General features: G+C 47.3%; 3 protein-coding genes across 3 annotated transcripts in view; 1 reads left to right on the forward strand and 2 right to left on the reverse strand.

Moving 5' to 3' along the window:
- LOC310690451 (histone H4) overlaps positions 1-23,602 on the forward strand; it is a 122,336-nt gene that overhangs the window by 10,589 nt on the left and 88,145 nt on the right. The window lies entirely within an intron of this gene.
- LOC310690992 (histone H4) lies at positions 3,404-3,901 on the reverse strand. Its single transcript, XM_083470541.1, has one exon. The coding sequence runs from the start codon at positions 3,814-3,816 to the stop codon at positions 3,505-3,507; it is 312 nt and encodes a 103-aa protein (XP_083326667.1). The 5' UTR covers positions 3,817-3,901; the 3' UTR covers positions 3,404-3,504.
- On the reverse strand, positions 11,437-19,072 carry FIZ1 (FLT3 interacting zinc finger 1). Its single transcript, XM_083469329.1, has 2 exons — positions 18,755-19,072; positions 11,437-15,981 (listed from the first exon to the last, which is right to left on the reverse strand). Exon 2 carries the CDS (start codon positions 15,963-15,965, stop codon positions 14,523-14,525), a length of 1,443 nt encoding a protein of 480 aa, XP_083325455.1. The 5' UTR covers positions 15,966-15,981; positions 18,755-19,072; the 3' UTR covers positions 11,437-14,522.

Consider the following 23,602-nt stretch of genomic DNA (forward strand, 5'->3'; position numbering starts at 1 on the left):
AGAGTGGAGTCCAATACCATCTTAATAGCCTTTTTAGAGTGGCTTCTTATACACTGTATTTGCAGATATGGTTTTTAATGGGGCTCTGGACAGCAACATTTCCCAAATCCTCTATCCAAATACCTCAGTTGCTCTCCCAAACTAGTCTCAGTCCATGGGATGAGCCACATTCTACGTATATTGAGTAGAAATTTGTATATATTTGAAGCTTGGCCACTTCAACTGGAGACTGCATGTGAACAAAAGTTTTTTTTAAAAAAAAAGTCGAGGAACGGAGCCCTTCTCCTTTATGGAGTAGGACTTGGATAAATGAATATACTTGAGTTGGAATCTGTTATAGGGAGACATGTTTTATTTTATCCTTAAGCAAATTTTCTGCAATGGGTCAACCTTTGGGCAAAATCTCTTTTCATTTTATGGATTTCTCTTTTTCTGCACAATAGGAACTGGTGATACTTATCATCAAAGCAAAGGCTAGTTAATCCAAAATAGGAGTGAAAGGGTGATGGCAAATGAGCTAAGTGCAAACTGCCATTCACACTGCATTCAGAAGTTCTGCTGTTACTTATTTTGCTAATGTGAGCCCATGATGTTTTCAGGAAAGATAGGGCATTAAAATTGGGTTGTGAGGATTCCAAGTTCCGTTTTGACTGATAGATTTAAAGCTGAGTTATTAATCACATGTGTCAACAATTTTAATTGCAAGACCTCATAATGCAGCTTAAGATTTGGGGCACCAAGAGGTCCCTTAGTTCTCAGTCGATACAGGGTTAGACAGTTCATCCTGCTCCTTTTACCTCCTGAAATAAAAATACTAATAATCAAATGTTGCCATCCATCCAGTTGAGGACAAGGGATATGTATGGGCAGTTTCAGAAAGAAAAATAGAAATTTAGGAAGCATTCACATCTTCAGTGCTGCAATTTGGTCTAACCAACTTAAATTTAAATGCTTCCAAGAGCAGAGCTCTTCTGTGGTCTGTTTATGGAGATTCCCTAAATTTCTTTGGCAGAGTACCTTCCTTTGGTATAATGATACCAAGATACCTAATTATTCCATATAACAATTTGGAATGGCATCTTTGAGTCCCCTCCAAGCAGGCAGTTTTGTATTTGTGGGGTGGGATTCTGTGGCAGAAGGCATTCAGGCTAGTCCTTTAAAGCCTTTTAAGCACCCCTTTTTGACATATCTAAAGATTTAGTCAAGTACAGTGGTACCTTGCTTCTCAAACGCCTTGGTACTCAAATGCTTGGTTCCCAAATGCTGAAAACCCAGAAGTGTTTCGGTTTTCGAAGATGCAGTTGTCAGCTATTGTTTCCGAGGTGCTTGCACCAATCAGAAGCTGTGCCTTGGTTTTCGAACATTTTGGAAGTCAAACGGACTTCCAGAATGGATCAGGTTTGACGCTTTTGTTTTTGCTATTTATTTTGAGTTTTTGTTTTTGAGGCTTTTTCAATTAATTTGTCTTTGTGACTGTGTGGAACCCATTTCAACTACTGATTGATTGTGTGGCTGTGGAAATAGATAAAAGATCCAAACAATGACTATCTTCAGTGCAAGGTAAGATTTTTTTGGTAAAAAAATTATCATCTACAATACTGTCATTCATTTTATAGTACAGTACATTGATTATTACTTTGATTTTATGGATCGATGGTCTCATTAGATAGTAAAATTCATGTTAAATTGCTGTTTTGGGAGTTGTTTTTAAAAGTCTGGAATGGATTGAGCTGTTTTGCATTACTTTCTATGGGAAAGTGCGGTTTGGTTTTGGAACTCTTTGGTTTTGGAACGGACTGCTGGAACGGATTAAGTTTGAGAACCAAGGTACCACTGTACAACTATGTTGCCATAGAAACAACTAGCAAGTGATACCTCCAGAAAGAGAGGATAGCAGGGCTTCCCCACCATGTCATTCTAGGGATAGGAGAGTAGGAGAGCAATAGGTCATGTTTAAAGTCTTTAAGATAATGCAAGGCTATCTTTGAAAAAACAACAACCAAAAAACCATTTTCTTGGCTGTGCACTGGAGCTTGTTTATCTCATTAGGCTCTTGTAAGGAAAGAGAAATTAATATGTAGCTGATGAATTATATCCACCTGGGCAAGTGGAAACACTTCTTGGTCAAGCATGGCAGGGCACCCAATTTTTGTTGACTTCCTCCACCCCTCTGCGGTCCCTCTTTGCCATATCCCAAATTACTCTGGAATATTCTCCAACTCTCAGGATCAGCTCTTCTGGGTCAGCATGGCTCTACAGTGGACACCACACACACAACACAAATACATACCTGAAATGTTAAGAACCTTTATAACAAAGGTACCATGACATAAGACATTCAACGAACTACAGCTTTCAAAACAACACACAATATCTAGTTTGTTTTTTTAAAAAGGGGTGTTTCATGAAATTGGGATCACCAACACACAGCCCAGCAAGAATATATTGATGCTAGTTAGTTAATCAAAACACACATCAAGCAGTCTGTGTTCCAGTTTTAAGAACATAAGATCATAGCTGTCAACGTTTCCCTTTTTTAAAGGGAAATTCCCTTATTCCGAATAGGATTCCTCGCAAGATCAGACCAATGGGTTTCCTATTTCAGCAAGACCTGAGCACAACAGAACTCCCCTCTCCCTGCAGTTTCCAGCAACTGACATTACTGCCTCTGATCAGGGCTAGTAATTTTCTTACATTAACATCATCTTTAGCCCTTTTCATTATTGGTGGTGGTTGGGTTCTTTCTGGTTTTTTTTTAAAGCAAACGAGCTTTTTGCAATTTTTGCTGCCATCATGTGGCAGTTTACACTCATTGCAGAAACCCCATTGTTTTAACTCACGCGAGATTTTGAATTTCCCGCGCCGCCGAGTCGTTGTGGCGGGGAATTAAACCACGCCCTTCCACCTCCATCTGCTTCTTTGTTCTCGGGTCAGCATGGCGGAAGCCAGTGCAGCATTCAGATCTCGTTTTTTATCGTTTAAGGGTTTTTATCGTTTTTAAGAGTAGGTTTAAGCACAGCTGAAGATGGAAGAGTGCGCTTAGGAAGAACCAGAAAAAAACCACTTGAGAGGGGGGGCTATATTCTCCAAGCGCAGAAGCACCAATTATTTTCCTGAAAGAAAATGGCGACCGCTTTCTCCCAGAAGGTGCTCGAGGGTGGAATTGCAAGTTAAATATAATAAATCACTCGCGGGTAGCAAACAAAGCGGTAGGGTTAAACCTAGGAACTTTTATAGAAGCGGTTTAGCGTTACTCTGAATAAAGGAAGCCAATCCTAGGTTGGCTGCAACACTCGACTCACTTTTACGAGAAATCCTTTTCATTTCCTGTGAAACGATAATGAAGGTAACAAAGTACCGTAACTCAGAATTATTTCCGCATAAAATGTATCAGTATCATAGATTAGGTGGTTCAGCACTTTTTAAGAAAAAGTGGGTGGCCCTGAAAAGGGCCTTTGGGTTTTTTGTTTTGTTTTAAGTAGTTTCAAGAACGAAGAAATCCCCTTAGCCACCAAAACCGTACAGAGTACGACCCTGGCGCTTCAGAGCGTAGACGACGTCCATGGCAGTCACGGTCTTCCTCTTGGCGTGCTCGGTGTAGGTCACAGCATCGCGAATCACGTTCTCCAGAAAGACTTTGAGGACGCCTCTGGTCTCTTCGTAGATCAAGCCAGAAATACGCTTCACGCCTCCGCGGCGAGCCAAGCGGCGGATAGCAGGCTTGGTGATGCCCTGGATGTTATCGCGAAGCACTTTGCGGTGCCGCTTGGCACCTCCCTTTCCAAGGCCTTTCCCTCCCTTTCCACGTCCAGACATCTTCTCAGCAGAACAGAAACCAAACTGTACCGCGAAACAGAGGCTGCCTCAACTTTTATAGTCTGATGTCGGACCAGAGTGGAAACCAGCGAGAGAAATATATAGGCTCCGCCTCCCACTTGTCGTCCCCCCCCCCGCGTGTTGGAAACGCCCATGAATTCTCAGTAACCAATCAGCAGAACCATGGAAGCTGTCCAATCAGACCTCGTGGAGAAGTATCCAATCAGAGCTCGAGCCCGGGGAAAGACTTATTCGAGCTTGGTTATTGCGGGCTTAGATTCCAAAAGCGTCGCTCAGCTCAATGAATGGGGCGAATGCAGCCTCCAGTGTGCTTCTTAACAGCTCAGTTGCACGGCATGTGCTCAGTGGGGTTTACAGTCAGGTAAGGATTGCAACCTAGAGATAGAGGAGCCTGCCTTCTCGTCTTCGGCCTGGAAACTCCAAGAAACTACGTGGCTTAATTCTCCCACGCGTCTGGCATACATACCTGCTAACGCGGCAACGAAGCTCCAGTCCCGAACACTCCGGGGGCGCCGGGGTTTTTGCGGGGGAGCGATCCTGAAGCAGAAGCTTTCCATTCGAAATGAGTCTCTTGCAGGAGTTCTAGCTTGGCCCGCGGCCGCAGCGTGCATTGCCCTGGCCTTGAAATTTGTGTCTGGGCCCCTTCATGGGGAATTTTGTGGATGCTAGGACACACCTGTGTCTACTGTGGTCTACTGTGTGTTTCTAAAACTAGCGATTCGTTTTGCTTAAGGGGAGGAGTGAATAAAGTGGGGTTTTAAAAATAACCTTATCTCACAAAAGAAGCGACTGGGGAAAACACATACGGGAGAGTGTTAGCGGACGGTGGCTGGCTCACAGCAGTACCTCCCATTTTACGTGAAGATTAATTGAATGTTAAACTCCCCGCGCTGTGATCATTCGGAGGAGAAGCCGAGAGATCCTGATGGCCAATCACATCAGGACGCGGGATTTTATTTTTTAAGGACCCGTTTCTTTGGCATGATTCATTTTGTCTGTGCCCTTCCTTCCAGGCGGACTAGTATAACCGCCCTCCCTCAACAAAGAGGAGCCGTTCTCCAGTCGCCATTTTAGCCTGCGTTTCATCAGCTGTTCCCAGTCCTATTCGCTCACACCAGTCTCCCTTACTCGGTTTGGCGTGTCGTTGCACAATCCTGATTGCTGAAGATGGTTTAATATATTACTGGATGCAAATTTGTTACCCTCTACATACATGCAAGTTATTTTTCTCACCCGTAGGGCTTTCACTGCTTTTTTTGGTCAGCCTAGTTTGCTATTCCAGATACTGTATTTTGGACCACAACTCCTGGCATTGCCTACCACTGGCCATGCTGGCTGCTTGGGACAGAACATTCTAGAGCAGCCTTCCTCCATCTGGTAGTGGCTAAGACGCTTCGGTACAAGAACTTGTGTTTGGAATAATTTTCAGAGAAGAATCTGTATTAGTCAGCTGCAGCAAAATGAGTTTTGTGGAACTTTAAAGACTAGTACAGTGGTACTTCGGGTTACATACGCTTCAGGTTACACACTCTGCTAACCCAGAAATAGTGCTTCAGGTTAAGACCTTTGCTTCAGGATAAGAACAGAAATCGTGCTCTGGCAGAGGCCCCATTAGCTAAAGTCCAGCAAGAGGCCCCATTAGCTAAAGTGGTGCTTCAGGTTAAGAACAGACCTCCGGAATGAATTAAGTACTTAAGCCGAGGTACTGAGGCAAGGAAGAAGGGCTACCCCTATGCTATCCATATACAGTGGTGCCTCGCAAGACGAATGGAAGCCCATTGAAGGATTAGCGGATTAGCGCTATTAGCGGCTTTTAGCTGCTTTTAGCGGCTTATCTGCTGATTGGATTAGCTGATAAGTGGCTTAGTGGCTTAGAAAAAAGGGGGGGGAAATCAGCAGGAACTCGCAAAACATTGTCGTCTTGCGAAGCAAGCCCATAGCAGATTCGTTTTGCGAAGCACCTCCAAAACGGAAAACTCTTTCGTCTAGCGAGTTTTCCGTCTTGCGAGGCATTTGTCTTGCGGGGCACCACTGTAATCAGTTATCAGTAATCAATATATTCATATATGCTCACATATAATCAGGGCTTACAGTATTTTATAATCCATTTTGAATCAAAGGGAAGCTGTGCCTTGGCTATCTGCAAACTGCTTGAAACAGCAAAGTTAGGAGCTGACCTTTCCCCTACAAACATCCGTGTACCCTGGACAAGGGGAAGACGTGAATCAGAGATACTGGTACAAAATCCCCTCAGATACAGGCTAAATTAATCCACAGAACAGGAAGAGCAAAACCACAAAATCTCCAAACTCCCTGTCCTGTCATAACTAGGGGAGAGGTTAGACAGAGCGTCACTGCAAGCAACGGAAAGCAGAACTAGAACTCCGTGCTTGACCAGGAGCTGGTAGCGTGGCAAGAAGCTTGCTAATTGGCTAATTTTCACTGACAATATCGTGAGTCCCTCATGGTTGTCTCATGATCTATGATTTGCTGTGATCTGCTCAGGTATAAAGACCTCTGGATTTCTGTAAATCGGGGTCCCAGTTCCTTTTGGAAGAGATTCCAAACTGGGTCCTTATTGCCTGGCAATAAACCTCACCTTCTTATTCTCCATTGCTGAGTCTGCCTGATCCTTATTTGTCACCAAGCGAGTACCTGCTTACGTTCACGTGCTTCAGTACCACTGTAAATGTATTGCCATAATAGTTGTGTTAGTCTTTAAGGTGCCACAAGACTTGTATGTGTTTGTTTGTTTGTTTGTTTGTTTGTGTGTGTGTTGCACAAATAAAAAAGCACTGCGATTTATACTTACTTTTCTTTTTAAATTACATTGCTGTGAATTTCTTCTTTACTTGTACAGACACAAATGTCTATATCTGTGGCCAAATCATGCCCAGAAAGAAGATCCGTCTTTCCCCACATCTAACCTCCCTTTTCAATTCATAATCCCCTAGGTTCTTCTTCGAAACATCCAGTACCCCATAATCCTGCTTCCCCAAACACTTGCAGCCCTTTCTTCAATGTAGCCTTTCACATCCTGCTCCCTGGCATGTTTCAGGTGTCTCTTCCAAAATGGTGCATTCTTTTTCCCCACCAGAAAGTTCTGAGCCTTGGTCCTAAATGTACTGTATCAGGGAGTCCCCAACTCATGTCAGCACCCTCTAAAAAAGGAACATTGTGTATTACATTCCTATTTCCCTGGGGTGCCTTGAATGATGGTCAGGGGTGCCGCGGGCAATGCTGGCCTCTGTCCCTCTTTCCTCCCTTCCTCTGAAGCCCTCTTGCATCTCAGCCTCCCAAAGGCTTGCACAGCTATTGCAGCAGCCCTGGCTACAAGCTTCCCAGGCAAATGGTGCCTCTGGGGCTGGCCAGGGGGTGCGTCCTATGCCCTTGTGGGGCAGTGTGAGGAGGCACCTCCCCTTGGGGCAGGGGGGCAGCTCAGAGACCAGGGGCAGCAATAGCAGCTGCCTGGAGGACTCACAAGGTGAGGGAGAGGAGTGTGTTTGAATAGGGGTGAGGGGCTGTCAGCTCTGCGGCAAAGGGTGACATAACTGGGCTCCTGGGGTGCTGCAGAAAGAATGTACAGCCATACCTTGGATCTTGAATGCCTTGGTACTTGGACGTTTTGGCTCCTGAACACCGCAAACCGGAAGTGAGTGTTCCAGTTTGCAAATGTTCTTTGGAACCCAAACGCAGGGCTTCGGCAGCTTCCTGCAGCCAATCACAAGCAACACTTTGGTTTCTGAACGTTTTGAAAGTCGAATCGACTTTCGGAACGAATTCTGTCCAACTTCCAAGGTATGACTGTAGTTGGTCAAGGGAGCTGTGGACTGAAAAAGGTTGAAAACCTCTGCTGTAGCAACACGCCTCATAATTCATTTTGTGCTGCTTGCCAGAGAAAGAGTAGGTCCTGTTGTAGAACTGGCAATAAGGGGAAAAGGCAAGAGAGGGAAAGAAGCCGTTTCGCCATTGACCTGGTAGCAATGAGGTTCCTTTCTCTGCAGCATTCCTGAAAGCAGAATCCAATGTGATAAAGAAGGGCAGCCTTTGCTAACAAAGAGATAGGATCTCTCTTCACTTGGATGCCTGAAGGCATGTTGTGGCTGGTTCTGCAAGGATTCCTCTTTCAACTGTGCTTTCAACTGTCACACAACAGGGCGGGACAAAATGTCCCGAACCATACAAAATCATAATACACAGATGAAAAATTACCACAAAAAATGAAGCATATCACAATATAAAATCCCAAAATGGTTTGTAGTTACATCCATTAATTCTGCTCCATGTCTAAAGATGATGTGGTTTATCTCATCATTGGGGTAGATTGGGAATGTACACTGAAGTGTACATTACAACCTGACTTACTGAAGTGGGATATATATATATATATATATATATATATATATATATATATATATATCTCCACACTATGTAGGAGACTGAATCCGGGACCTTTTGCATGCAAAGCAGGTGCTGAACCACTGATCCCTTTGCTATGGGCCAGTTGCTCCTCCCCATGGCTACATACCGTTGCGGAGGTGGTTTGTTTGTTTGTTTGTTTAGCAAAAACCAAAGAGGACAGGGCTATTGCGCCCTCCCTTCGTCTTTAATGTGCCACAAGAGTCTATGTTGCTTTTGCCACCTTACAGGGTTGTTGTAAGGGTAAGAAGTATCAGGATGTAAGTAAATAAAAGGGAGGGAAGGAGGAGTTGGGTGCTACTACGAAGGGATTCGTTGTTAAGTACGGGGAATCGCAAGCTGAAGAGGTGTGAGGCAGAGCACGACACTTGGGGCTCTGATAAAAGAGTGGAAACTAGAAGATTTGGAGAGGTGCTTCAGGATTCCTTGTCCCCCCCCCTTTCTTTTAACTCTCCTCCCGCCGCCCAACGAGTGGGAAAACTGGAGAGGGCGAGGGAAAGGAGAGTTTAATTCCTGCTTTGCAAAGCTGAGCAATCAGATCATAAAGGCGGCTGGTGATTACTGTACTAGTGTATCCGGATACGAGCGCTTGGGGCGCATCTCCGGAGTGAGTACTGCATGTGATCCCCTCTCCGCCCCTCCCCAATTATCCATCATGCTTTGTTTCCAGCACGTTTCCTCCTGTGGAGAGCAGGAGAGATCCCTTTCCCTTGATCTGTCTCCTGCAATGGAAAAGCTCCAGCCGCTGCCCTATCTCGCTTGCTGGCCGGGATCCCCCTTCCTTGCCTGTACCGCTGCTGCCCTGAGGGGAGGCGCCGGGGCTGCAGGCGGGAGCGGCGGGGAGTGGGTTGGGTTGACGCCTCCAGGTAGCCCCCGCCGTGAAACACTCCCACTTCCCTCCCTGTGCCATCTTCCCAGGGGGCGGCGGGGGGGGGGAGGGTCCTGCAAATAGTAGGAATGATCATCTTCGGATACACTTGCACTCCCCGCTTGTGCGCAAAAGCTTCCGCCACGCCCCCTCTTGAAGATCAACAATGCCCACCCCCGCGTGTCCCTCCACGCGCCTTCAGCGTTTGTTGGCGTCCACACCGGAGAGCAGAACCGCGATGGTCGCTGACCAAGCACGCTTCCTCCCCCATGTAACAATGCGCACGCCGACATATACAGTGGTACCCAGTACTTAATTCGTTTCGGAGGTCCGTTCTTAACCTGAAACTGTTCTTAACCTGAAGCACCACTTTAGCTAATGGGGCCTCCTGCTGCTGCACCGCTGGAGCACGATTTCTGTTCTCATCCTGAAGCAAAGTTCTTATCCTGAAGCACTATTTCTGGGTTAGCGGAGTCTGTAACCTGAAGCGTATGTAACCTGAGGTACCACTGTACATACAGCAGGTGTCTGCCTGCAACTCCGGTGCTGCAATCAAGTTGCAGGCCAGCAGTGCAAACGCACAAGCAAAGTTTTGGTTTTTCCCGACTATAAAACTATAGGATAGATCTATAGGGGAGCAATGGTGGGGTAGCGAGGCAGCTTCGCGTGCTCAGAAGAGGAGAGTGAAGTTCAGCCAGGGGTTTGGAGCAACGGGGGCTTCCTCTGAGGGAAGTCATAGAATTGTAAGGCTGGAAGGGATCCCAAGGGGAATCTAGTGCAACTCCTGGCTCCAACTAGGTGTAGGTTTTAGATCTGCTTTGCAGACCAATTCAATCCAAAAATTTGAACATGCCTAAAATTCAATCCCTCCTGCCAACCTAGTGAGGCAAGGAAGAAGGGCTATCCATATAATCAGTTATCAGTAATCAATATATTCATATATGCTCACACATAATCAGGGTTTACAGTATTTTATAATCCATTTTGAATCAAAGGGAAGCTGTGTCTTAGCTAACTGCAAACTGCTTGGAACAGCAAAGTTAGGAGCCGACCTTTCCCCTACAAACATCCGTGTACCCTGGACAAGCGGAAGACGTGAATCAGAGATACTGGTACAAAATCCCCTCAGATACAGGCTAAATTAATCCACAGAACAGGAAGAGCAAAACCACAAAATCTCCAAACTCCCTGTCCTGTCATAACTAGGGGAGAGGTTAGAAAGAGCGTCACTGCAAGCATCGGAAAGCAGAACTAGAACTCCGTGCTTGACCAGGAGCTGCAAGCATGGCAAGAAGCTTGCTAATTGGCTAATTTTCGCTGACAATATCGTGAGTCCCTCATGGTTGTCTCATGATCTATGATTTGCTGTGATCTGCTCAGGTATAAAGACCTCTGGATTTCTGTAAATCGGGGTCCCAGTTCCTTTTGGAAGGGATTCCAAACTGGGTCCTTATTGCCTGGCAATAAACCTCACCTTCTTCTTCTCCTTTGCTGAGTCTGCCTGATCCTTATTTAACACCAAGCGAGTACCTGCTTACGTTCACGTGCTTCACTAGCAGTTCGAAAGCACATCAAAGTGCAAGTAGATAAATAGGTACCGCTCTGGCGGGAAGGTAAACGGCATTTCCGTGCGCTGCTCTGGTTCGCCAGAAGCGGCTTAGTCAGGCTGGCCACATGACCCGGAAGCTGTACGTCGGCTCCCTCGGCCAGTAAAGCAAGATGAGTGCCGCAACCCCAGAGTCGGCCACGACCGGACCTAATGGTCAGGGATCCCTTTACCTTTTAAAATTCAATCCAAAAATTTGAACATGCCTAAAAACAGCCAGATCCTTGCCACCTGTCCCTGGTGTTCAATCCAGGTTCTGGATGAAAGACCCTTGGGCAGAGTGCCTTTGATGGGGTCCCCTCCTCTTTCCAAGGCATTGCTGCCCACTCACTTGCCTCTGGGCCCAATCCACCCAACTCTTTGATGGGGGTGGCAGGGAGAGAAGGTCAATGTTCCTAGAGAAAGCTGCTCCGTCTCCTTGCTCTTGTCATTGCTTGTGTGCTTGGAGAGGACAGGTGAACAGGTCAGGTGGCAATTGCAAGCAGGAAGAGCAAAAGGGCCAGGAGGCACAAGGGTGACACTGGGCCTCCTGGGGCAGGTGGCCGTTGGCAGGTGCCTGACTGCCTGCCCCTGACACCCATGAAGCTTATACCTTAGGATAACCTTGCTCTCCATAACACACAGGCATGGAAAGATAGACAGACACGCACACCAAACAAATGCCCGGCTAGAAGGCTTACATTCCACAGAAGATAAGGAACTGGAATTTGGTCAGGAGCAGGCTTTTATTAGGTTATTTTCAAGGACCTACCAAGAGCTTAGAGAGAGAGAGAGAGAGAGAGAGAGAGAGAGAGAGAATAAGACTCAACTACTTGCCAGTAAATAATTCCACAGGGGAAAGGGCAGATACTGCTCTCGGTACTGGAATCTGACTTAACAGGGCATATAGGAACCAATCTGTCCTGCCAGGAGGGCACTAGGATGGGCACAAGCAGGCAAAGAAGGATGGAGCGAGGGCAACAGGACTTTGGCTTAAAAAATAAAATAGGAAAACTGACAACCCTAGCTCTCATCATACTTTTTCGGCTTATGAAAGAGGGTTTTCCCTCTCCAGTGTGTTCTCCAGTAGCTTATTTGACTATGGGCAAAGTCTATGCAGGTTCTGGGCTCCCAGGATCTATCAAGTGGATCATTCTTGGAGACTACATTTAAACACAAAGACACACAAGCCTAGGCAACTCCTGAGCCTCCTCCGTCCAGTCCCCAGACAAGCCAAACCTAAGGATACATTTCTCCAGCTCCCCAATATATTTTTTATGAAATCCAAATCATGTTTGCTGAAATATTTCGTGAAATGTTGCCTTCTCCTGAAGATCAAACTCTTTCTGAGGGCTGAACCTTTCCATGAAAGCAGATGCATCCCTTTTAAGCCTTCAGAAAAGAACATTTGCTAGAAATAAACCACACTTACAGCTGGCAAATTAAAACCAGGGGAAATGGTATAGCATCACGAGGGCAGAAGAAAGGGGAGGTCAAACAATGAGCAGGTCTAAGAAGACACCCGCTGGCTCCACTATAAGAAAGAATGCTTGGTTTGATGCCCGAGGAGCCAGAGGAAGACGATGGTTATGAGCAAATGCATAGGGAACCGGTTCCAGTGCAGGAACAGGCCCCCTTGCAGGAAACAGTGGTTTATTCTGATGTCCAGAGTGGTGTTCAAGCTCAGGAGTCAGATGAATCTTCTTTCTGAGCTTGAAAAGGGGGGAATGAGGCAAGGAAGAAGGGCTACCCCTATGCTATCCATATAATCAGTTATCAGTAATCAATATATTCATATATGCTCACACATAATCAGGGCTTACAGTATTTTATAATCCATTTTGAATCAAAGGGAAGCTGTGCCTTAGCTAACTGCAAACTGCTTGAAACAGCAAAATTAGGAGCCGACCTTTCCCCTACAAACATCCGTGTACCCTGGACAAGGGGAAGACGTGAATCAGAGATTCTGGTACAAAATCCCCTCGGATACAGGCTAAATTAATCCACAGAACAGGAAGAGCAAAACCACAAAATCTCCAAACTCCCTGTCCTGTCATAACTAGGGGAGAGGTTAGACAGAGCGTCACTGCAAGCAACGGAAAGCAGAACTAGAACTCCGTGCTTGACCAGGAGCTGGTAGCGTGGCAAGAAGCTTGCTAATTGGCTAATTTTCGCTGACAATGGTTGTCTCATGATCTATGATTTGCTGTGATTTGCTGAGGTATAAAGACCTCTGGATTTCTGTCAATCGGGGTCCCAGTTCCTTTTGGAAGGGATTCCAAACTGCGTCCTTATTGCCTGGCAATAAACTTCACCTTCTTATTCTCCATTGCTGAGTCTGCCTGATTTAACACCAAGCAAGTACCTGCTTACGTTCACGTGCTTCAAGCCTACAGATAAAATCATGCAGGCACACAAGCCTTCAGTTCATCTCACAGGTGGCTACTACTCTACAACCTGCAGGCAGAACCTTGCCTTCAAGGCAATTTTGCTCTAGCCAATGCTGAGCCAAACATGATAATATGGACATCTTAAAAAAAATTAAATTTATAGTCCTCATGATTGCAAAAAAAAATTCTGGAAATAAAAGTAGCAATTTTTGAACCAAAGCTAAGAAAACAAAAGGGCAAGTAGAAGAACCTCAGTTTTGTTGTGAATCTTTGCAATTTTTAAGCAGGGTATTTAAGGACATGATTCCTGTTTGTTTGGGTTGGGTTGTTTTTAGCAAATGCAGACAGAAATATCAGGGATACTAATGATAATAATAATCTTTCCTAAATAAACTAAAACCTTTCTGGGCATCCCTATAAAATACAACAGGTTCAGTTCTGCTTCAAGCGTAAATTGATTTTTAATGGTTTGATTATACTTTCCCCACACTTCCCTCCAAGGAAGACTTAGAAACCATAGTTTTATCAGGTTGCTGAGAACTCTCTGGTCTTAATCCACCATCACCTCTAGGCCATGTAGAAATACAATGCCTAAAATTCTTTGGTGAGCGGCAGTTCTGGAACTCGAGCCCATTGGCTTTGGCAAGGACAACATGCCTTTCAAGTTGGAAGGGAAAGGCAGAAACGTCCCCTAACTGTGGCCACTCTTGTCGAGGGGCAGAGAAATCAGAGGGAAAGGGAACCAAGCAAGTCACACAACCGGATGATGCAAGGTTCCTGCACACTAGTATTTCTATTGCCCAACAATGCTGTCTGCTTTTCCAAAAGGGAAGACGTCCTGCACTGCAGCAAGTCAATAAATCTGCATCCTGGTAGAATGTCTGAGCGCACCTCTCCCATGACAACTAGGCAGTCCCTCCTTTACATCCCTGGGAACCACAGAGCACTACAGCTATTGAGGCAACATCATCTCAGCTTGGTCAAGCTCACTTGGACATAAGTATCTCCGTGGGGGGGGGGGGAGCCTTGGCCCAAGAGTTGCATTTCCTGTCACGTCTTCATTATGCCCGGGAATATTAGGGGTCTGAATCCCAAAATGTTCAGTTACCTGTCTAGGCACAACCAGCCAGGTATCCTACCCCCAACCCACCGAAGACGTTATAAGGGTCAAGCAAGTGCAATGTACTCTACCAACAGTAGTGGAACATTAGTAAAATAATAATAATAATAATAACAACAATAATACTTTTCTATCAGCTCACAATTGTAAATTCCTGCCCTACAAAGAGGGCGGGGAAATCAAAGTTCTAGCCGCATCGGGCAGAGTGACACCTCCGAAACCAGATCGCCTCTGGCAGGGTGGAGGTAGAGGAAAGCAGCGTTGGGAGGGGAGGGTGTTTATTCTGAAAAGGGGGCTCCCCGCCTAGTCAATTCCGCGGTGCAGCTTGAGATGGCGGGAGAGGTTGCTCAAGGTGATGAACCCTTTGTGGCAGACGGTGCACTTGAAAGGGCGCTCGCCACTGTGCAGCAGCCGGTGCCGTTTCAGGTAGCACTCGTGCCGGAAGAACTTGCCGCACTCGGTGCACTGGTAGGGCTTCTCGCCGGTGTGCACTAAGACGTGGCGGTCCAGGTCCCGCGGGCTGCGGAAGTACTTTTCGCACTCGCTGCATTTGTAGAGTTTCTTGCTGGGCCGGGCGGGGAACGCGCGGAGGTCCAGCTGCGGCAACAGGTGGCGTTCCAGCTCACTGCCAGGGCCTGACATCGGAGAAGCAGCCACAGCATGGCTCAACTGGTGCTCCTCCAGGGTCTGCAAGTTCACAAAGGGCTGGCCGCATATCCCGCAGCTGAAGGAGGGCTCGCCGCCGTGAGCAGTCAAGTGAGCCGCCAGGGTGTTGCCATTGGCGAAAAAGGTCCCGCATTCACACTGGTACAGCGTTTCGGGGGGCCGCATGTCCGGAGGGTGGCAGGTGGGGCAGCCCCTGCTGTGCTGCTGGGCCTCTGGCCCCCCATCTCGCGGCTCTTCTTCCAGGCCCCGCAATTCCAGCATCCCATCGCTTGGCGGAACCTTCCCAGAGCACACTGGGCAGGGCGGGGGCCTGTCCTTGGCATGCGTGAGCTTGTGGCGCTCCAGCAGCGCCGCAGCGTTGAAGTCCCGCTCACAGTCGGGGCACTTGAAGGGCTTGATGTCGGTGTGGGCGAGCCAATGGCGCCGCAGTTCGGATGCCAACTGGAAATGGCGCCCGCAGGCCCCGCAGCCAAAGGGCGCGGCCCGGCCTCGCCCGGCGCTGCAGAGGTGCCCCAGGGGACTTTGCTCTTTCCCGCAGGCCAGGCAGCGGGGGGCGGGCGTCTGAGGGGCTGCGGCAGCGGGGGAGGCGCGGTGCTGCCGCTTGAGGTGGCGCCCCAGGCTGCTGCGGGAGGAGAAGCGGAGCTCGCAGACGTGGCAGCAGTAGGGCTTCTCCCCCGTGTGCACCACCTGGTGGTGGAGGAGCCCCGTGGAGTCTCGGAAGCCTTTGGGGCACATGGTGCAGCGGTAGGGGCGCTCCCCGGTGTGGCTCCGGATGTGGTTCACCAAGTTGAAGGAATGCTTGAAGCTCTTGACGCAGTGAGGGCACTGGAAAGGCTTGAGCTCGGTGTGCCGGGCAAAATGGCGGCGCAGGTCCGAGCGGTAACGGAAGCTCTTGTCACACTCGGAGCAGTGGAAAGGGGCCCGGGCACCCGGCCCATGGTCTGTTAGGAGCGACGGGTCGTCCTCCGCGTCCGAGTAGAGAACGGCACACTCTTCCACGGTTCCGGTGGCAGTCCGGACCCCACCTGGGGCCTGAAGGGAGTGCTGGCCCTCTGGCCACTCTTCATCGCAGTTCTCCATCTACCCAACAGTGCTTCTACGGGACAGAGAAAGGGCAGTGAAAGAATCAGAGTGGGACTCCATGGCCGCCGAGCCCTCCCAGTATAAAAGCATTCCCTCCCCCTGATTAAACCCCGCTATCCGGAACAGGGAGCCAGTGTGGAGTAGTGGTTAGAGTGTTGGACCAGGAACTGTGAGAGACCGGGGTTCAAATCCCCACTCAGCTATGAAACTCACTAGGTTACCTTGGTCCACTTGCTGTTTCTCAGCTGAACCTACCTCAAAGGGTTGCTGTGTGGATAAAATGGGGAGGAAGTGAACCATGCATGCAGCCTTGAGCACATTGGAGGAGAGGTGGCATATACACGCAATCAATCAATCAATCAATCAATCAATCAAGCCTAGCACAGAAGGTGCCTGCGGAGCACACACCTCTCCAAGATGCCAAGGCAGGAATCTTAGGAATCTGCATGTATGTGAAAATGGCTCTTCGTGTAGTCAGTGGGCTTGGGTCAAATAAGGTTCAGCTTATAGCTTTTGCTTCCAGAAACAGGAAGTGAGTCAAAGGATTTGGGGAATTCTCAAAACTTTTCAATTGCACAAGATGACAGAGGGTGGCAGACAGTACAGTCAACCTTGGTTGTCAAACGTCTCGGCTGCCGAATGTTTCGGAAGCCAAACGCCGACAACCTGGAAGTAACTGCTTCCGTTTTTGAGCATGTCTCCAAAGTCGAACAGCTCCCGAGGCGTGTTTGTCAATTTCCCCCATTGAACTTGCCCTTTGATCCTCGGTTTTGGAAGTCAAACGGACTTCCAGAACGGATTACTTTCGAAAACAGAGGTCCCACTGTACTAGGTTTGGATGTGGGAAATATTCCAGATCTGGATCTGTGCCCAGCTAGTGGTGACAATGGCTAGGCTGACCTGGGGGGGGGCGGGATCACGGTCTGGACTCTCAACCTAATTGGTCTCACCGAGCTGATATGTGCATAAATGAGATGAGGATAAAGGGCACAACTGTAAAGATCACTCTGCAGATGGAAGTCCCATTAAGTCCAATAAATCTTACTCCCAGGAAAGCATGTATAGGATTGCAGCTAAAGATACTGTACTGGACAGGGATAATAAAAAGCCCACTCACTATTTTCTGCAGCAGAGAAATGTAGCACACTCAGAAACATGCATCCCTTGAATTTATTTGAATGAAATGAGGAGGGGGTCCTAGTTTTGGGGGGTAGTCAGTGAGACCTAGGATTGTGTTTAAAAGGTTAGAGACTAGAAGTGAAGCCATCCCTTTCCAAAGTACCCAGAAGTCCCCCAAATCTGTGTGAAGCCATTCTGTCCTAAACTCCTAGCTTCCCCCCCAACCCCAACCCCAAAGTCCTGACTTTCAGCCACACTTGGCACAAAAGATGTTCATATGCATGGCCAACAGCCGACTCCGGGTCTCTTCCACATTACAGTTCTATGATTCTATAAACATGTAACACAGAAATTTGTCCCAAAATTGTAGGTGGATTTAAATTTGCACTTAAAGTAATATTTAGGTGAAAGCTTAATTGCTACTGCGATGCTGCCAGTTGTGAAATGATCTTGCTTGAGGTAGCAGAAAAGACAGAAGGAAGTTAAGCCATGTATTCCCTCTTGGAAGCAAGAGTCCCCTGCCAGAAAACCCAAAAGACCAAGCATCACGGATTCCACTTTCCCACCTTGGCTGCATAACAAGACCACATGCTTATGCATTCTGTTAATTAATTCAGAATAACTACTACTGCTCAGGTTCCAGAAATCCAAGTTGTTAATGAGTGTACTCCCACATCAGTTGTACATTGTGGAAGACATTAACCCATTTATCCTGACTGACTATAAGTAGAGGAAAAAAGATGTTAAGGATAACTTGTTTTATTTCCTTCTTATAATTGTTTCTATAAATACATAATCCATATAAAAGACACTTGATAGGTAGAAAAACATAAACCATGACAGCCATGTATCACACTAATAATACACAGTTGTACATGAAAAAGTCTACACCTAAACATCCAGCTTTATCTTTTAAATATGTACTGCAATCAACACTAATGCTTGTTCATATCTTAAAACAAGCTCCCATGCTACTTATTACTATTACTTTATCGTAACATTCTATATAGCACATACTGCTTCCTAATGTTCATAACTTCCTACTGATGTATCAGGTTACTGAATCCTATTTAATTAAATCCTTCCTTTTAATTTAAAATCACTGGCAATTTTATATTGTTGACTTGTTCTCTAATTGGGTTCAGTTTATGAGGTTTAATCATCCACCCTCCCTCCCCAGCTCGGGCACATAACATTCCAGTAGTTGACAGAAATGTAAAGAATTTGGGTCCGGATATGATGTTACAATGTTCTCCTTTGCATAGTTTAATGAACAATTAAAAAAGCTGATCCCTGGGGATTTGTACTTGAAATAAGGTGTTACGGAGAACTAACCTGCCTTAAGTGATCTTGAATAGGCACCCTTACAGAACCCATGAGTTCTGGCTCCCAGCATTTCCCAGCAATGACCCCCCACCCTAACTCTGTCTGCCCCCTCCCTAAAGAACCCAGGCGCCCCCCCCCCCTCATCTCTCCTTCTTGGCCTCTTTATCCCACCTGCATGACCCACTTGGCTCAGGCACAGAGGCGGCCAGTGCCAAGGTGTCAATCACGGGGTGGGTGAAGGGTGGGTCTGTTTCTCCCCTGTGTTTCCACCCCCCCCCCAAAGTCTAAGGGGAATCCCTCCCCCTCCCCCTCTGCTCCCCACCCACCTCCCCGGTACTCACAACTTCTTATAGGTGCCGACATTTTACGGGGCGGTGGGGGGCCATTTCTTCGGAGGAAGGGGACAGAGCCTCTCCCCCGCCCCCAACCTCCCATAGCAGAAAGCAGCCAGGCTGGTGGTGGGGTGTTGACCTCTTGCGATAGCCTGTCCTCTCCACCCTCAAATCCAACCCCTATGGAAGTTCACAGGACACCCCACCCCCTACTCCGCCCCCATCTTTTCTGTGGGCAAGGAGGGAGGAGTAACAACGGTCGCATCTTCGCCATCTTTACTGTGGGCAAGCAATGAGGGACTGGAGGCTCGGTGAAGCGACATTTTTTATGTGGGCAGCTGGCTCAAAGGTGTGATATTTACTGATATTCACAGCACCGTTCTGCACAATCTCAGGGCCATACTAACAAGAGTCTTGGTATTTTTAGTGTAGGAAACAGGTTTATTATTATTGGTTAGAAGGGAGGGGGAGCGTGAAAACGATGGAAAGCACCCATCTTTCTTACTGGCAAAGGGAAGTGCAGCGAGGCCGCCATGTTTGCGCCGGGCAGTAAGCGAAGAGCTGAACGAAGGGACATGTCTTTGTTGTTACTACGGCAACTTCCCCGCACCATCCGATGCAGCCGCCATATTTGATGTGGGCAAAGAAGATTAAAGGTCATTTTTGACACTCATGGAGGCGCCAAATTTTCGTTTTGAAATGCATAACCTAAAACAAAACCAAAACAGGTTTATCGTTCGCGTGGTCAGAGAAGCACCATTATTTATTGTGAGGGGAAAAGTAAGAGCAGGAATCCATCAGTGATGAGGTAAAGAAGGAGGGGGGCTGAGGGGATCCCATATTTTAGTCTCCTCTTGAAAAACTCAAATGGTAAGTAATTGCAGTGTTTCTGCATCACTCAGATTTATGAGGCTTCAACAGCGGAAAGAGCCGTAATTTGTCACCCCCTACGCTGACAGAAACTCCACAGGTGAGGCTCCTTATGCCATTGTAATTCTGTGAGGCAATTTCTGCCTGTCATAGTGGGGCAGGGAAATTAAGTTAATTCACCTTAGCTAGGTGAATATGGGAGAAGGAAATTATTGCAATAAGGGTCAGGCTTTCCCAGTCAGCATCCATTTATACATAACTTTCACTTTACTAATAAGGTTCTCAAATGGAGAGCCAGTGTGGTTAGTGTCAGCAACTAGGACCTGGGAGACCAGGGTTCAACTCCTCATTCAGCCATGAAGCTGCCCTTAGACCAGTCACTGCCTCTCAGCCCAGTCTACCTAGCAAGGTTGTTGTGGGGATTGATTAAGGTGGAAGGGAGAACAGATTGCAGGGCTACTGCCAGAAACATCAATCCTGGGTCTCCACCTTGAGCTCCTTGGAGAAAAAGGTGGAATATAAATACAATCAATCAATCAATGCTCTGCTGAAGCAGCTTGTATGCCAGAACAATGCAAATATGTTTAAAACAGGGGAAAGTTCTGTTCTAATCTATTCATATTTTAATTAAATTAAATTTACAGCACAATTTATCCTGACAACTTAGAATGGCTGACAGTGAAAAAGCCTCATTAAAAAAAATACCGTATTTTTCGTCCCATAGGACACTCCGTCCCATAGGATGCACCTAGTTTTTTTGGGGGGAAATAAAGGGGAAAATTTTTTCCTTTATTTCCCCCCCCCAAAAAAAAAGCAGGTCGGGGAAACCGAACCAGGTCGAGGAACAGCGGGATGGCGGCGCTGCGCCTCCCTGCTGTCCCCCGAGCTTGTGGGGCTGGCCCATGTCTGCCCAGCACGAGGGGCGCTCTGCATCAGGGCGCCCCACCCGCCGGGCGGCAGGCTGCTATCCGCAGCGTGGGGAGCTTTGCAGGGAACTCCTGCAAGGCTCCCCACGCTGCGGATGTCTGCCGGGCGCGGGGGGCACTCTGCTCCAGGGCGCCCCTCGCGCTGGGCGGCAGGCTGCTATCCGCAGCGTGGGGAGCCTTGCGGGGAACTCCTGCAAGGCTCCCCACGCTGCGGATGTCTGCCGGGCGTGGGGGGCGCTCTGCTTCAGGCTGCCCCTCGCGCTGGGCGGCAGGCTGCTATCCGCAGTGTGGGGAGCCCTGCTCGGAACTCCTGCAAGGCTCCCCACACTGCGGATGTCTTCCTGAAGCCTGGAGAGCGAGAGGGGTCGGTGCGCACCGACCCCTCTCGCTCTCCAAGCTTCAGCAAAAGCCTGCATTGGCCCCATAGGACGCACCCAGATTTCCCCTTCATTTTTGGAGTGGAAAAAGTGCGTCCTATAGGGCGAAAAATACGGTAAATCAATCACTGCCCAGTCAGTGTTGATTTTTAAATCGTATAATGTAATTTTTACATGTTTTCATTTTGTTATTAATATATACTTTTGTATTGATCTGTTTTGTATATCACTTTGTGTTTCTTTTGCATATAAAGCAATTAAGAAAATTTCTAAACACTGTTAAGTAAAATTTAGACAGTGGTACCTTGGTTCTCAAACTTAATCCATTCTGGGAGTCTGTTTTGACTCCGAAACCATTCAAAAACTAAGGTGCAGCTTCTGATTGGCTGCAGGAGCTTCCTGCACTCAAGAGGAAGCTGCGTTGGACGTTCAGCTTCTGAAAAACATTTGCAAACCGGAACACTTCCGGGTTTGCGGCGTTCTGGAGCCGATTTGTTTGGCAATTAAGCCGTTTGGGAACCAAGGTACCACTGTACTCCCTTGCTTGCTTTATTGTGTCTCCACTCCAACCCCCTCACAGCTTCTATTTATGTTGCTTTTAAAACACACAAACATGCTTTGTCAGGTGAGTCTCGAAGGCAGTGCAGTTCCATGGATTGTGTTATGAGTGCACTCTCAGTTCATCTTAAGGTATCTTGGTGGGACAGGGTGCAAGAAGGGAAGGGCTATAGTAGCTCAGTGGTACCGTATTTTTCGCCCTATAGGACGCACTTTTCCCCCTCCAAAAATGAAGGGGAAATGTGTGTGCGTCCTATGGGGCGAATGCAGGCTTTTGCTGAAGCCTGGAGAGCAAGAGGGGTTGGTGTGCACCAACCCCTCTCCCTCTCCAGGCTTCAGGAAGCTATCCGCAAGCCGTGGGAGCCCGCGGGAGTTCCCCCTGGGCTCCCACGGCTTGCGCAGAGCTGCCTGCATCCCGAAGCCCCGGCGCGCTGAGCGGTTGCGCCGGGGCTTCGGGTAGCTCTGCGCAAGCCGTGGGAGAGCTCCCAAGGCTTGCGGAGAGCAGCCTGTTCTGGGGGCTGGGGAAGCTCGGGCTTCCCCAGCCCCAGCCTCACACCTTGGGGGTGGGAATATTTTTTTTTCTTTATTTCCCCCCCCCCCAAAAAAACTAGGTGCGCCTTATGGGCCAGTGCGCCCTATGGGGCGAAAAATACGGTAATTTGCATGCAGAAGGTCCCAGTTCAGTCCTCATGCAGGGATGAAAATGTCCCGTGTGAAACCTTGCATAGCTGCTGTTAATCAGTGTGGACAATGCATGGTAGTCTGGCTCAGCATAAAACAGTTTCCTAAATCCTTAGGTGTTCTCTAAACTCTATTGGACCTAAGCTATTTAGCATCTTGAATTGTGGCTGGAGGCCTTTTGCAGAATTTGGAAATTGGTGCATTTTTTTCTGGTAACTTCCTCCTTTTAGTTCAACAGTCTTCATGCTCAAGCCAACATGTGATTTGTAGCCACATCACAAAGAAATGAATGATGGCTGTTAGATCTGTACATCTTTGTGAGATAACCAGCCTCATACAACCAAGTCTAATTAATACACAAAAGGATTGAGATCATAAAGCAAGCTGTCCTTAACCTTGGGAGGGACTGCGTAATCAATCATATGGTTCAACCTCCAGTCTACCTGATGAACTCAGCATGTGAGGTCTGGGTTGGTTGCTGTAGCTCAGACCCTATGGCTCTTACAAGCTACTCTTGAGTTCCTATACTAATAATTTAGGATTTTCACCATTGTAAGTGAGTCAAGTTTTACTGACTGTGCAACTTTTTCTGAATGCTGTATGGAAAAGTACATTAATCTGACCTTTGGAGAGTTTGTAAGTAAACCATTTTTTTAAACTTATCAAACATGTGGTCTTTTTCTACGCTAGGAAAAGAGTGCAACTTTGGGGGGGAAAACATCTTGAGGAGACATTTTGGAACTCACTTTAAATTGGCATATTTTAAAGGTTTAACAACCTCTATTTCCACATTTTACTTTGCTGCATGTTTTGTGATTTCAAACCTCTTGATCATGGCATCCAGGAATTCTCCTTTTTATATACCTATATTTCCTTACCACCAACAATCATTTCATCAGGAGAAACAATAGTTTTGTGACTGAATCCAGGAGTAATCAGAGACTGAATGTCCTTTGAAGGTGAACTCTCGTCATTTTGTTCTCTAACTACATTCTCAAAACCAGAGGCAATTGGCACTTTTGCTACACAAAACAACATGTATTTACTCCAGGTTAATTGAGCAAGGATAGCTAATGCCCTTTGATTCTATACTGCTGCTCAGTAGCATTAAAAAAACCTGTTTCTCCCAGGTGACATCCTCCCCTTTAAGCATTCCTTAATGTACTCCTACTCAGCATTTTATTGTGTGATCTGCCTGAAAACTTTATTTTTTAACTGCTGTTGGTTGTACAGTGGAACCTTGGGTTATGGCAGGGATCTGTTCCGGAGGCCCTGCAGCAACCTGAAAATGACGCACACACATTGAAGCGCTGCATCTGCACATGCACAGTGCGATTTAGAGCTTCTGCGCGAGCCGCAAACCCGGAAGTAACCTGTTCCGGTACTTCCAGGCTTGCCACGGACGTTCGCCAAAGCGGACGCAGGCGCAGAACGAGGTTTGACTG

This window comes from Podarcis liolepis (assembly GCF_965112155.1).
Source record: "Podarcis liolepis genome assembly, chromosome: 13".
NCBI classification, from domain to species: Eukaryota; Metazoa; Chordata; class Lepidosauria; order Squamata; family Lacertidae; genus Podarcis; species Podarcis liolepis.